General features: G+C 42.3%; 1 protein-coding gene across 1 annotated transcript in view; it reads left to right on the top strand.

The window, feature by feature from the left end:
- LOC120466809 (inactive rhomboid protein 2) overlaps positions 1 to 16,048 on the top strand; it is a 311,775-nt gene that overhangs the window by 59,944 nt on the left and 235,783 nt on the right. Inside the window, exon 5 of the mRNA XM_089133992.1 lies at positions 7,134 to 7,261. Coding sequence (XP_088990118.1) covers positions 7,134 to 7,261 — 128 coding nt within the window. The remainder of the gene's footprint in view (positions 1 to 7,133; positions 7,262 to 16,048) is intronic.

Below are 16,048 nucleotides of genomic sequence, written 5' to 3'. Positions count from 1 at the left end.
CCTGCTGTACATGAGACCACTACAGTGGTGGCTCAGGACCAAGGGGTTCTCCCCGAGGGGAAACCCGCTCCGCAAGATCAAGGACACGCGACGTGGTCTCCGTGCCCTGGCTATGTGGAAAGAACCTTGGTTCCTGTCCCTGGGACCTGCGCTGGGAGCCCCGTGTCGCCGGGTAACGGTGACGACGGATGCCTCTCTCACGGGTTGGGGAGCGATCATGAGTGGTCGCTTGGCCCACGGGTTGTGGCAAGACCATCATCTCCGATGGCATATAAATTGTCTAGAGATGATGGCGGTGTTTCAGGCTCTGAAACACTTTCTCCCAGACCTCAGAGATCATCATGTTCTTGTCCGGTCAGACAACATGTCTGTGGTCTCTTACATAAACCACCAGGGGGGTCTGCGCTCACGTCCATTGTACAAGCTGGCGCGCCAGATCCTGTTGTGGTCCCAGGGGAAACTTCGGTCGCTGAGAGCGATTTATATCCCAGGATACTTAAATCGGGGAGCGGACATCCTGTCGAGGCAGGGGCCGAGGCCCGGGGAGTGGAGACTTCACCCCGAGGTGGTGGAGCTCCTTTGGAGGCACTTCGGTCGGGCCGAAGTGGACCTCTTTGCATCCAGGGTGAATTCACACTGCCCGCTGTGGTTTTCCCTGAGTCCTCCAGCTCCATTGGGGCTGGATGCGTTGGTACAGGAGTGGCCGAGGGCACCCCTGTACGCATTTCCCCCAGTTGCTCTGCTCCCAGGGGTTCTGGAAAGGATTCGCCAGGAGGGGGTCAGTGTACTTCTGGTGGCCCCCCACTGGCCAACCAGGGTATGGTTTGCGGACCTGATTTCCCTTCTCGAGGGTCCTCCTCTGGAGATTCCGGTCAGGAGGGACCTTCTGTCTCAAGCAGACGGGCGGATACTCCACCCCCGTCCGGAACTGTGGAGGTTGTGGGCTTGGCCTCTGAGGGGGCCCAGCTCATAGATTCAGGTCTCTCGACTGAGGTCGTGGAGACCATCCTCCAGTCCAGAGCCCCATCCACGAGGAAGTTGTATGCCTTGAGGTGGAAACTGTTGACCTCTTGGTGTGGAGAGCGACAGTTGGATCCAGTTAACTGCCCGTTGTCGGCAGTGCTGGAATTCCTTCAGGAACGCTTCTCCACAGGGTTATCGTACTCCACACTAAAGGTGTACGTGGCGGCCCTATCCGCTTACCATGTTCCTTTGAGTGGAGCTTCTCTTGGGAGACATACCCTGGTAACCCGTTTCCTTCGTGGTATCCTGAGGCTGAGGCCGGTAGTGCGTACGAGGGTACCGACCTGGGATCTAGCGGTTGTGTTGGAGGGGCTCTGTTTAGCCCCTTTCGAGCCCCTTGATGAGGTGCCTGAGAAGTTTGTTACTCTCAAAACCATCTTTCTCCTAGCCATTTCTTCCCTAAAGAGGATTGGAGATATTCAGGCGCTGTCGGTTTCCCCCTCGTGCTTGGAATTTGCTCCCGGTATGGCGAAGGCTTTCATCCTCCCTAGACCGGGGTATGTTCCGAAGGTTCCAACTACGGTTGTCAAACCTATAGTGCTACAGGCCTTCTGTCCTCCTCCGTTTCGGACACCAGACCAGGAGAAACTAAATCTGCTCTGCCCGGTGAGGGCCTTAGACGCGTATGTCCACAGAGCTGCCCTGTGGAGGAAATCAGAACAATTATTTGTCTGCTTTGGGCCTCCTAATAGAGGTTCTGCGGCGTCTAAGCAGAGAATGAGTAAGTGGGTGGTCGAGGCCATTTCACTTGCTTATGAGTCCTCCGGTCAGCCTTCTCCCTTGGCTGTCCGGGCTCATTCAACCCGGAGTATGGCTGCCTCTAAGGCATTATTATCAGGAGTTCCCTTGTGTGACATCTGTGAGGCGGCAGGATGGTCTTCACCACACACATTTGTGAAGTTTTACCATCTGGACTTCAGCTCCACCCCAGGGGCGCAGATGCTTTCGTCAGAATGTGCTCTCTGATATTCATACAACGGACACCTGCTCGCATGGCGGCGTTGGTATTAGCTTTCCCACGGCGTTTACACGCAGCTCGAAGTTCCCTGAATGGGAACGTCTCTGGTTACGTATGTAACCTTAGTTCCCTGAAGGGAACGAGACGCTGCGTGTCCATGCCATACTCCCAGCATGCCCGTGAGCGCTTGCTTCAGTCTTATCAGAAGCTGTTGCGCTTGTGTTTCGGGGATGCTTTATAGTTTCCTGGTCGCTACGTCACCCCGCCTATGACGTTCCGTCTCGCCATTGGACAGATTTCATACGTGCTTCATGACTAGTCACGCAGAGGCGTTCCCACGGCGTTTACACGCAGCGTCTCGTTCCCTTCAGGGAACTAAGGTTACATACGTAACCAGAGACGTTTTTTTGTGATTGTTGCTGGCAAAAATTGATTGATTACATGGCCCGTTTTCTTTAAAAATGCGATGGAATATGCGGGATATTTATGCAATTTTATGCGATGAAATTGCAGGAATTTGCAAAAATTGAGGGAACTTGCAAAAATTGCGGTTTGATGAAAAAGAGAAAAAAAGTGATTCCCCCAACATCCTGTTCTCACTAGGCTAATGTAAGAGTCATTTCTTATTACTTCCTTTGATAAGCAAGCATACTACATCATAGAAAGTGCTGGGAACTCATCTTGTTTTATTTTAGACTGTAACGAGTGTAAATAAGGTGTGGCCCCTTTAAGAGCTGCGTGCTCCCTGTTGAACTCTCTGCAGTGTTATGTGTGCGGGTAATTTCTGTTTGATGCTACTTCTTTTATATTATGTTGTTTATTAAGTAACGATGTGACGGTAGAACGTGTGACAGACAGTTATACGAGTTCGATTTGTGAGATGTCAATCGCCTCCGTGAGGGTCCCGTGAGTCTGTCTGGCGTCGCATAATTGCGTCACTTCATAACGTTCCCATGGAAACAGGGGGAAATGGCTGCTCTTGTGTGAAGCAAACGCAACATTTTTCAACTTTCTGCTTAGATACATGTGACTTTTTTTGCAACGAAAATGCGAGGATTATGAAATTATGCAAACCCGGCATATTTTGCGCGGAAATTGGCAATTTATGCGGCGAAAGTGCGGCGTATTTGAAAAAATGCGGCCCCCGCATAAATATGCGGACCTTGGCTGATTTTGCATTGAATTCAGCGATCGCATAATCGCGTTTTTCTGGAGGGACTGATAAACGGGGCGTTAACATACACATGTACTTGCATTTTATGGTTGTCAGCTTTGTTGCATTACATTTACTTCACCAGGAGATGGTGCTGCAATTTCTATCTAAATGAAGCTTCGAGTAATGAACCAATTTCGACACAATTGTATCAGAAAGCAATAATGCTTCGAAACGCTTCATTTGGCCATCACTAAATACATGCATTCTTCCTACTTTTTTGCTTTATATTCTTGGCACTTTTTTGTTCTTTTTTTCCTGCTATAGACATGTAGCTTTATTTGGAATCCAAACGCATACACCAAGACACATGTGTCACGGAATGGGTTAAACAGAAAACAAAGATCCAAGTACAGGAAGGATATTTATTAAACAAACAAAACAAACTACAAACCAAAACCACCCCATAGGGCAAAACAAGAGAGAACTCAGGTATGCACGGAAAACACAAGGGAAACATAGATAACAAACCAGCACAGGACTGCAAAAACAGGAAGACTAAATTGGGAACAAACAAGGAAAGTAACAAACAACAGGTGGAGAAGAATAATCAATTATCAGGTAACGAGATTGGAGGGGCTGACAATTGACAAGAGAGCACATGGCACAGGAATACAAAAAGCCATATGCTCACAATAAACCAGACTAACATAAACACAGGACAAAGAATGTCTGAGTTCTTATAATAAATACATTTTAATGAAGGAGTGCCTCGGTCATCAGAGATTTTTTTTCTCTCTACTGTTTCCTTGATGTCAGAGTTCTCTCAGAAATATTATCCAGACAGAATTGACAGAATAACATGTAATGTCCTGTGGCACCGCTGACTTGATTCTGAAACAGTACTTAAATAAAGTATTAAAAGTTAGTATACATTAGTAAGTATTAGTAAAAAAAAAAAAAAAACATTTCCACATGACTGAATCAGTTGAGGATGTTTACATTTATATATTGAAACTCTTCTGAAATCATTTTTGAGAGCAAGGGGGCCTCATGCAACTTGTGTATGTTGCACAGGAGGACTGGCACTGGATAGCCTGGCATGCCAGACCTACATCAATATGTTAGGTCTGGAAACTCTTCATTGACAGAGCTCAATCCGAGGGGCGGGATAAACGGTTGTCTTTCAAATTCTCTCTGCATGCAATTGGATAGCGCTAAAGCCAATCAGAGCAACAAAGACAGTGACGTACTCAGCGGAGCAAGTTGATAAACTTTTACCATATCCAGTCCAGCTGTCAACATTGAACATTGAAAATAAGGGAGATTTCCTGGAATCCATCCCCAAAATAAGGGATTTTTTTTACATGACCCACAAACTTTAAAAATAAAACACTAATCATTAAAGGTGCAATCTGTAAAAAAGTTGAGTATCTATTAACAGAAATGCAATATGACATCCATAACTATGTTTTCAGTGGTGTATAAAGAACTTACTTAATTAACCGTAATGTTTTTATTACCTTAGAATGAGACATTAATAGCTCCATAACCGCGGGAATCCCCTTCTATGAAGGTCGCCATGTTGTGACGTCATATTCCTACCGTAGCCGAACGCGAACAAACAGCGCTACAGAACGCGTTTCATCACTACCTTGAAAGAGAAGTAGCGGAAAGCTGGAAGCTAGCCTTACACTTCGTGAGTGACTGACTTTTCCCTTGTGAGTGGTGTAAAATATGTAGTTGGGATTGTTTCATGTAACTTAGTTCTCCCTTGCTGTGTTATGGGTTTGTTATGTGGGAATAGATGTGCTGTTACGTTCGTGAGACAGCTGATGATTAGTATTCATGTCATTGACCGTAAAACAGTACTTTACAGGAATCACTAACCCGTCGATACAGACTTTTAGATCACTAAAGTCGATCGCGTAAAGTTTTCAAAATCAGAGAAAAAAGCCTATTGTGTGTAGTAAATAGTATCTATGGGATGCGGAGGTGCGCGCGTCAAAAATGACATGATTGTAACAGCGCGCGCACTTCCGACCTTTGGACTCATGCCGAAGCGTCCCAGCTCAGCCACAGTAACAGCTCATACTAGCCAGCTAAACTATTACTAGCTGCTACCCTGTTAGAAAAAATATATAGCTGCTCCCTCGCTCTATTATGGGTTTGCTATGTGGGGAGAAATGTGCTGCTGGTTACGTTTGTGAGACAATCATTACTATTATTATATTAAATTAAATTATATATTAAAACCCTTGATCCTCACCTGACTATGGCTTTGTAAACAGTATCGATGATGTGGTTTATAATGGACTGTGGTACAGAAACAGTGACAATGTTACACACTCTTGGCTTACTCTGGCTATTCTCTGCTGTCTCAGCCAACTAGATGTTTGTCCCGTTTTAGCAACCGTAGCTTCTTCGAAAGGGAGGGGTGAGCAGTGGGCTGAGCCCTTAGTGCAAACCTGGTGCAAACTCGCAACCAAACCGCTAGATGTCGCTAAAAATCCCACATTGCTCCTTTAAAAGTCTAAGAGTTTATAACTAGCCAACATATTGAGAGAGAAAGAGGCAGTGTGTCATTAAAAAAATAATATCATAGAGAATGTTTAAATACTAATATCAGCTTACGAAGGAAACGGAGCTGGAGTAGTGATGCTTCGGGGTGGTGGAGATGATTCAGGACAGGTCCGTGCACCTATACCGATCAGAGCATGCTCTGACACGGAGTAAAGCCTTTATACTCGACTTGACAGCACGAGCGTGGCAAATATGACAAGTTGATAATTTCGCCAAAGCTTTTTTGTAACAGCGCGCGTGGCGCCGGCCGCATCCGAGGATGAACGACTTCAAACCGAATATGTCCGAGCTTGCTCTGATGTTATGTTAAGCCCGCCCTCCGACTCTATACACGATGTGATTGGCCCTACCAGAGTTGGGGTTTTCCAGCTCAAACGTCTATGGAGAGTTGCTAGACCACACTTTGCTGCAAAATAATTTTTGCTTCCGCTAGGGTGCGTCTAGATTTCTAGGCTAGGCACTGGATGCATCCAAGCTAAATTTAAGTTGCCATAGTACAGAGTCTGAATTCTGGTTATATTAATTTTTTTTCTTTTTAATAAATTTGCTAATTTATCGAACGTCTGGGATTTGCTTTATTATGAAAAAAGCACAGTGTTAGCAAAAAAGGGCCTGAGGACTTAAATGCTCAACTTAAAGAATGAATAGTTATAGATTAATAAACAAAAAAGATATTCAATGGTGTTTATGAATATATTTATGAAATAAGGCATTAGATTAAATATTTTATTCAAATGGGTTAAATAAAAAAGCTGGGTGATTTAAATAAAACTTTCTTTTAGTTGCTATACACTAAACCATATCATGACATAACATATCATGGCTGCAGACTTTTATTAGTTCAATAGTCTTTAAGAGATATCCAATTGTTTTGTTTAAAGTTGACAGAGGCAATACAGCTATATTGCTCTAACTCATAGACATATACACTAGACCTCACCTTGGCTATGGCAGTTCATTGGAACGAATGCGTCAATAGAGCCGCCATCTTGAAACAGGGGAGCCCCCCCACTTTAATGCATCAGCGTCAATGTAGTAGACACAGGTCTAACGGAAATAAAATCACCATAAATCATCATGAATGCGATTTTTCTTGTTTTTTTGGTTTGTTCCAACGGTCAGACATGTATTTATCATTGATTCCAGAGAGAAAAAAAAATCAAAAACAAAAATTTTCAAAAACATTCTTCCTAGTTCAGATTTCATCCGTGAACACCATTACGCTGCACAAAAGTCCGCCACCATCAATGAATTTGACGTGAAGGCAGAGATAGCAGCGTTACCTAGCTACTTCCTATGACAAGACCCCTGTTCCAAGATGGCGGCGGTTTTGACGCATGCTTAGAGCTCCAAGGTGAGGTCTAGTGTATATGTCTATGGCTCTAACTGAGTTTTAACTATTTGTGTGGTTTATAGTCCCTGCGGCCATCTTTAAAGAGTGTGAGTCTACAGCAGTCAAGTGAAGTATTATCAGACAGCAGTCCATCTACAAGGGACCGAAGAACGCTCAGGAGGCAAACGTCACTCTCTCAGAGCATACGCAGGTAAACTTAACTATCACAGATGAATGTGTGGATAAAGAAATAAATTTAAAAAATTTCCTTATTAATCTCAAGTGGAAATGCAGGTATCTATAGCTGCCGGATCATGGATGGATACAGACAGTCAGACAGACAGACAGAGACCGATCTCTGTTGACTATTCTTAATAAAAATATTTATTGTGAAGATTTTATAACACACCTCTCCATTATATGAGGGTTTTTATCTTAGTTTCACTTTTAAGAAAATGCTACCATTTTCCCTTTTCTACTGTCCAAGTGACCATTCGGAAAGAAAACTTGATGGAAGCCTACTGTTGCTACAGTAAGGAACGCAACTTTAATGCGTAAATATAACCATGAAATGTTACACAGTATCATAGTTTATAAAACAAAAACTAGGCCAAAACGGAGAAGCCATGTGTGACAAACTATACAAACCCTTGCTGCTTCCATAGGAATGTAGGTAAGGTAAGTAGCAGTCAGGTGCTACTAATCAAACGACTTTGATTAATCGATTATCAGCAAGTGTGACCAACTCTATGAAAGCAGAAGTTTTGGAAGTTTGTTGGTCTAGGTTTCCGCTTGGTGGTTGGTGACAGCTAGACTGTGAATGGATCAGGAAATGGAAGAAGGAAGTGAGGAGACAGGAAGTGAGATGGGAGTTGAAGAAGAAGGCGGGAAAGGTAGGAGTGATTGGAATGAAATACGATCAAGGAAACGGAAATAAAAAGGAGAAAGTGACATCTCATATAGATGAAACAGATTGTGAACAGAGTATGACAATAGTAAGTAAGCAACAAGATGAGGAATATGAAGTGATCATGAAATTATCTCAGGAGGGGGCGTCATTCGGTAAGTGGAATCTGATTCAAATAACAAAATCAATAAACAAGTTAATAGGTGAGATCAAAAATGCAAAAGTAGTAAGAAATGGAGCTTTGTTGATCTTCTGTAGGAATAAAATGCAACAAGAAAAAGCCCTAGAACTGAATAGAATAAATGGCAAGAAGATAAAGTGCGTCTCGACTGGAAACAAGGCGTTGGTTCGAGGAGTTATCACAGGAATACCAGTAAATGTTACAGAAGAACAAATCAAAGACAATGTAACAGGGTAAAAGTGTTAGAGGTAAAACGCCTTAAAACAACCAGAAATGGTGAGAAGTGTGATAGCCTGTCTGTTATGATTAAGGTGCAGCCTACAGTTCAGCCTACCGTGGATGTGAAGTTAGCAAGAGAGCAATGGAGCTGCAGCGAGTGAGATTGCTGCAAGGAATAACATAAAGAAAGTGTCTAAGGACAAGGAAGCCTATAAACCTGAAACCAAAGAAAATAAAAGTATGTCTTGTGAGTAGTGTGAACTAACTGAGACAAAAAAGACAATTTATTAGTTGTGGGTAAAATTAGTTTGTGATGTTTATGGTTGAGGTAATTGACTGTATGGCACAGACAGACAGAAAAGATCAAAATAATAGTTAAATCAGTGGAAAAATATCTAGGAATGAAAGGGCTTAATTGTGAAGCAGTGGAAGAAATGATAGTGGCAGGAAGCGCAAACTCACAGATATGGGCTGGTGGCTCTTTATGATATTAGCTACATTGCAATGGAACTCCAGAAGCGTTATAGCAAATGGACAGGAATTCAAGAATTTTGTTTCAGATTTAGCAGATGGACCTCATGTAATATGTGTGCAAGAAACATGGTTAAAACCACAGTTGGATTTTGTATGTATAAACTTCGATTAGGAGAGAGAGAAATAGGAAAGGGTGGAGGAGTAGCAATTTTTATTAAAAGTGGGGTAAGATATAAACTTATTAGTAAAGGGAAAGAATATGAATCTGTTGTAATTGAAGTATGGTCAAGGGAAAATAGTATAAAAATAGTAAATTTTTACAACCCTTGCAATAAATTAGGTACTGATATGTTGGAATTAGTTTGTGGATCAATGCAGGGTAAAGTAGTGGTATGTGTGGATTTTAATGAACACAACACATTATAGGGAAGTAAAAATACAGATATAAATGGATTAGTAATAGAAAAATGTATAGATGATAAGGAGCTGGCGTGTATTAATGATGGAAGGGGCACACGGTATAATAGTTCAAGTAATACAGAAAGTGTTTTTGATCTAACACTAGTGTCAATTGGAATTGCAGGAGTTAGTGCATGGGAAGTAATATGTAGCTCGACAGTGGGTAGTAATCACTATCCAATAATAACTAAGATTGGCTGGCATAGAGATGCACCAGGATGGGGAAGCAGAAATACCTAGATGGAAATTACATAAAGCTGATTGGCAGACATTTCAAGAAATTAATGAGACTAAATGTGTAGAAATATTGAGTAGAGATATAACAGATGTGGAGAAAATGAATAGTGCAGTAGTTGCACCCATTATACAACCAGCAGAAGAAACAATTCCTAAAAGCAAAGGAAATAATAAGGGAAAAAGAGTGATGTGGTGGGATGAGAGCTATAGAATAGTAGTTAAAAGAAGAAACAAAGCATTTAGACAGGTTAAAGCATATTATACACTAGAAACATTAGTTAGGTACAAAAGGGTACTGTCACGGGGTGGTCAAGGAAGACGACGAGGAGGGTAGAATTAACACTGATATTTAATAAATGAAACTCGGAAACAGGTAGACAGGTAGACAGCGTGTAAAACACAAACAATACCGGACAAGGGAGTGAAGGCAGGCAGGAACTAAATACACAGTGAAGATGATTAACAAATGACAGTCAGCTGTGCGGGAGGTGATTAGTGTCCATGGTAACAGATGAGGGCGGAGAACTCAGACGAGGGGAACACGTGGTGAATCAAAACACACAGACAGTCCAAGGGTGGTGACAGATCGCCCCCCTCTGGCAAGGCGCGACCTCGCGCCGTAGCAAAATGACGGAGGGGGGACCGGGGGAAGTTCAGGTGGAGGACGAGACGATGGTGAAACACAGACGAGAGGCTGGAGTGACGGGACGGTGAGGGGACGATGACGATTCCCTGGCGGCCTAGATGGGGATGGCGCGGTGGCGCAGACCCAGAGCCTCCCAGTACCGACAGCCGATGGCAGAGAAGACGGAGGGAAGAAACCAGATGGCGAGGGGACTGACGGTAGCTGGGGGATGACCGACGGAGACTCGGTGGCAGGATCTCTCGGCGCAGACGGAGAGCCGGTGGACTCAAGCGACGTCACCGGTCAGAGTGCCCATCAGAGTGCCCGAGAGCTGAGGTGGAGTGAGGGAGGACATAGGAGACGCCACCGGGAAGGAGGAGCCCGCTGAAGCTAAAGGGGTGGAGGGATCAAACGTAGTAGACTGACCGCAAGTCCGTGGCGCAGGCAGAGTGACGACTGACCAAGGGGGAGCCGGCAGGACGAGGGAACCCGCTGTAGCCGATGTCTCAAGGGTCTCAGGCGGAGGCGCAGGTGGGAGGAGCCAAGACGGAGCCGACAGGTCGACTGTCCGAGATGGAGTGCCGAGGACCGAGGCTGGAGGCGAAGCCGTGGGATCCTCAAACACAGGCGCTGCGGATGGTGGGCTGACCTGCCGCTCGACGTCGGGGACTCCCCACGGAGATGGTGCAGGGCTGCGCACATCCAGCAGAGGCAAGGCTGGAGGACTGACTGGGAACAGAGATGGAGTGGAGTGAATTAGACAGAAGGCAGGACAGAAGTCGTCACAGGACGGTTCAAAATGAGAAAGAGATGCAGATGACGGGTGGGATAGGGCGGGAACGACATCCAGAGTCCTGGGTTTCATCAGCCAGTCCTCCAGTTCCAGGAAATTAGTCCCCTCGTCCGCAGATGTTGTGGGCTCACACCCCTGGTCAGACTCCTGTTGGAGCTCCTCCTCCGGGGCGAGGGTCAACTCTGTCCTCTTCGTCTCGGGCACTGGTTGACGCGTCGCGGCGGGTGGTAGCCCTCCGTCTGCGGGGGGCACGCACGAGATCTCCGCGGTCGAGGGTGGTAATTGTTCTGGTCTGGCAGTGTTCTGGATCGGGCTTCGACGCTCTCCAGACACCGGGAAACGGCCTCCTTCCAGTCCAGGTTAGAGGTGTCTGGGAGGTCGAAGTGCTGGTGGTAGGTGGCCCCGATCCAGAACAGGGTCTTCAGGGTTTCGTCATCGAGGGGGCTGGAGAGTGCAAGTGAAACAAAGTCTCTGGAAAACGACACAAAATTCGATGACGACTCAGCTAGGATGATGAAATCGATGTTCATCTTGAGGTTGGGTCCGGTATTCTGTCACGGGATGGTCAAGGAAGACGACGAGGAGGGTAGAATTAACACTGATATTTAATAAATGAAACTCGGAGACAGGCAGACAGGTAGACAGCGTGTAAAACACAAACAATACCGGACAAGGGAGTGAAGGCAGGCTCGCTCGTCCTCCGTATCGTCGACGTGTCTGTAGTTTTTTTTAACACTTTTTACTCGTGTTTGTAGTTCTAACCGAATCCTCGTCCAACACGCAATGGTTTGTGGGCAATATCAGCCGTTAGAGTGTGCATCGATCTACACTTCGGATTCTGACCGGAAAAAGTAGACCATCCGGGTATCTTTGAAACACTCATTTCAACATACTACGATTTGGGACGTAATAATTCTATTTTCGAATACTATTTAGGACGGATAGTATGCAAATTGGGACGCAGGGACAGACAGTCCAAGGGTGGTGACAGGTACAAGCAATAGTTAGGAAAACGATTAGATCGTTTTGATTAAAGCAGAGCTTTTGTTAGAAACTTTAACCTTGCGTAAAAATCCACAGCTCTGGAAATTTATCTGCAGTGGATAAGCAGCATAGGAACCAGATACTGTTGGAAAACCCTGTAATTAAAGAGAGTAGAACTGTATCAGGAGGAGATATGGACCTGCCTTTTACTATGCTTTAATTAAAAAGGGCTATCTTAAGTGCACGACAGACAACACAAGGGAAAGATGCTGTATGTTATAGCATTCTAGGGCATTTGAAAGATGTGTCACTGGAGGTGGTATTAACCCTCTGGGGACCAAGGTGTTTTGGGGCCCTTGGGATGTTTTGACATGCACTGACATTTGTGCTTTTTCAGTTATTTATAAACATGTTAATGGAAAAGGTGTACATTCACTCTATATAGCACAAATGGGGCTACCATAATATGTTAGAAAAATGTATGTACATGTTTGTATTTTTAAGAGAATAATGTTTATGTGTGGTTTTTAAAAAAAATTAAAATGAAAGTTGCTGAAATAAGACCACAAAACACATACTATATATGTGTCCAAAAGACTTTTGACTAATGGATGTTGTCGCTTTGAGTTCTGGCTTCAAAATTATGTGAAAATCATCCTGCCTAATCGTTAACATAAAACAAAACATTAATTTATACTTTGTATGACAGTTTTTTTTTGTTTATGCATGGGAGTGGTAATGGCCTATCAATATTAATGACATTCAGACCAGGGGTGTGAACAACACTCCCCCAATGGCTTATGGCCTATCAAGTGAGGCAGCCTGAACAGAGAATAAGAGGAGATTCAAAGGTTTTGTTTTTCAATCTGTTTTATTGTAATTCCTCTATGTGGAGAAACTAAATGTTCTAAATTTGCTCTAAGCAAATCAAATGTGAGTAAAATAAATAAATAATCAGCCGGCTATAAACAAAGCAATTGTGAGCGATAAATAAACAAAAGTAAAGGCAGGTATCTCACAGTAAATGCTTATGCCCCGTTGATACGGGCTCTAAGCAAATCAAATGTGAGCAAAATAAACAAAAGTGAAGGCAGATCGCTATCCTCGCAGACCACGCCTGCTATGCTAGCGGGCTAAGGCTAGTAGCGGAAGTTCGGAAAGGTGGATATAAGTAGTGAAATTAAAGCAATCCGATTGTTTTGAGAATACAGTTACATGTCTTGGTGCCATTTTTGAAAACAGTTCCTGTTCAACTGAAGTTGTATGGCAATAAAGTATTGGATCCTGACACAAGTGAACATTACATGCCTGGGGCCTCATGTATAAAACTTTGCGTAGATTTCATCCTTAAAGTGTGCGTACGCACATAAGGCAGAAATTGCGTACTCACAAAAGTTTTCAGATTTATAAAACCGTTCGTAGGCCAGAACCTGCGTAGAATTCACTTTATAAATCCCAGTCAGCGGAAGATTGTGCGCACGTGCGTCTCCTCCCCAAAATAACCATATATGGAGATTACAACGCCGAGTTTAAATATGCATATCCTCATCTGCACATCATTTGCATATGATTATTCATCCACGTGATACCAAGTTTAATGGTACAAGACGTTAGGAAAATATGAAATGTGGATGTGCCGTCACATTATTACAAACATTTTTTTTAGTAGCCTATATTCTTGCCTTGTTTTTGAATGAATAAATCAAATAGTGTTAAATACATTTCAGAGAAAGTTTTTCTCAATCTTTTCCACTGGCTAAATGGTATTTTTAATTGATTTATATTTTAATGGAAACAGATAGACATGGTTGTGCATTATTTGCACGAAACGATTTTCTGATAATCTGCTATTATCATGATTAGCAATTATCTCTAGTTAAAACATTAAAATACAGCATGCCAGAAGAAAAGTGTTCAAAAGGAATGCATCCACAACAAAAAGGTCTATTTCTATTTATTGAATATATATATATATATATATATATTATACATATATTGTAATTTCTCAGTAATGATTTCATGTAGTTTAGGTGTCCATTAATGAGAATGGCATATTTAATCTAAATGTTTATATCAGAAATAAAACATAGTTTAAACCATTCTCTTATTTATTTAAACTGTTATTATGAAAATGGACTGTATTTATGATTTGGACTCATAATGAAGATTTACGGTTTTACTCCATCTGCCGTTAGATTATAGGCTATATGTGCGTCAGTTTCACCAAATGGCCCAACGCGCGTGCTGGCGCGGTCATTTAAGAAGGGATAGATGTTTGCTTCAAGTGATGAAAAGTTTGTGAAATTATATTTGTATTATCTTTCTGTAGATGTATAATTTTCTTTAGATTCTCTGTCTAATAGTAAGCAAAAAGACATTTGACTCCAGCTCACCATCGGTGCTGGCAAAAACCCATACTCTTCTAAAAGAGTGCGTACGCATGGTCACGAGCATCCTTACGGTGCGCACTTATTTACGCCAAGTTTATTTTTTATAAATCCCGATATGCGCGTGGAAAAATGCGTACGCATATTTATATCCCCATTTTGTGCGTACGCAACGTTTATACATCAGGCCCCTGGTATTTCCAAGGAGTGTCCTGCCTTTTACCAAGCTGTCCTTTGCAAAGCACACAGATCTTGCGACCAACTGTGCAAATGTTCTTTGTATCTGAGCTCAGCTCAGCGCCTGGAACCAGCACATGGTCACTACTGGTTTGTTTTGGTGCTACTTTCTGTGACATACCACAGCTCTGCAATAAGCTGTTCCATGAACTGTTTATGGGTCATGTTACCACATAGCTCTTTGTGGATAAGGAAAGCATTGGTGGCACCAATGTTCAAGAAGTGTGGAAAGATCTTTCTGTACCACTTCATTGTTTTGTGTTGTGCAGTGTAGTACTGTAACAGCTGATCAGACAGGTCAACACCTCCCATGTGCCGGTTGTATGCAGTGACAGGTACAGGACATGGAAATTAGTGATCGACCGATATGTTTTTTATAACCGATACCGATTATTTGCATGTTTATGTGCCCGATAACCGATGTGCAGAACCGATTTGTATTTACTGTTATACTTCTTTTCTGACACAATTATTACAACACAAATGAACTGAACAAACCATTTTATTTATTTATTAATAACAATCACTCCCTCTTTCATGTTAAATTAAATCTTCAATTTGCAATAAAAACATTTATATTATTACATTATATAATTTATATCTATATAATGTAATTATAATTATATAGATAATTATAATTATACATATAATTATATATGTATAATTATATGTAGGCCTAATTATAGTTTTATACATATACCCCGCCCTTATAATTATACATATAATTTATAAGCATCAGCAGCAACAATGTTGACAATAGGCAAAATAAATGTTAAAAGTCTAATGTTTTCATATGGAGAAAATAATTGACAGGGTAGTCATAACAGGGGTCGGGAATCTTTTTTGACCAAAGAGCCATTTTTCATGTTTGGTTTATGCATTTTTCCAAAAGAGCCACAGGAAAATAATCATATAATATTATTATTAAAGACGTGCTTTTTTTCAATAAAATTTCAACAGTATTAGGCTAAAATCAAACAAATATTTAGCAAAGTTTCAATATTAATTGTGAAGGGTTTTCACTGTGAGGTTGAGTTATCAACTGATGAGCATAAATCCTTTCTGTCTGCATAAGTGAGAGAGAGAGTGAGTTAGAGTGAGAGAGAACACAGTACTTAAATTTACTGTGTTTACGTGAATACTCGACTTGGCATTTTGATATATTTCTGTATTTATTTGGCCGTTTTGGTGCGCAACTGAAGACAAAGGACTAACGTTACTCTGCTTTTCCGTATTGCGCTCGGAGAGCGCGCGCACAGCATCCTGCCAGTAATTCCATTCTCTTTCGTGACTTATAATTAATTTTTTATAATATTTCTTTTCACGCTTTTAATATTTCTTTTCATTATAAAGCACATCCTGCTCTTTTTCATTCCTTCAATTTTTGTTATTAATAATTTAAAACAGAATCGTCAAATGAAATCTGCATGGATTATCAAAAATACGACACATTTATCATGTGTCATAAAGGGTCTAAGTGGCAAAAGTGAAAGTA

The sequence above is a fragment of the Pimephales promelas genome, chromosome 8 (genome assembly GCF_988280905.1).
Source record: "Pimephales promelas chromosome 8, fPimPro1.hap1.1, whole genome shotgun sequence".
Classification (NCBI taxonomy): Eukaryota; Metazoa; Chordata; class Actinopteri; order Cypriniformes; family Leuciscidae; genus Pimephales; species Pimephales promelas.
The sequence above is the reverse complement of the archived record's forward strand: the minus strand, read 5'-3'. Positions and strand labels throughout refer to the sequence as shown.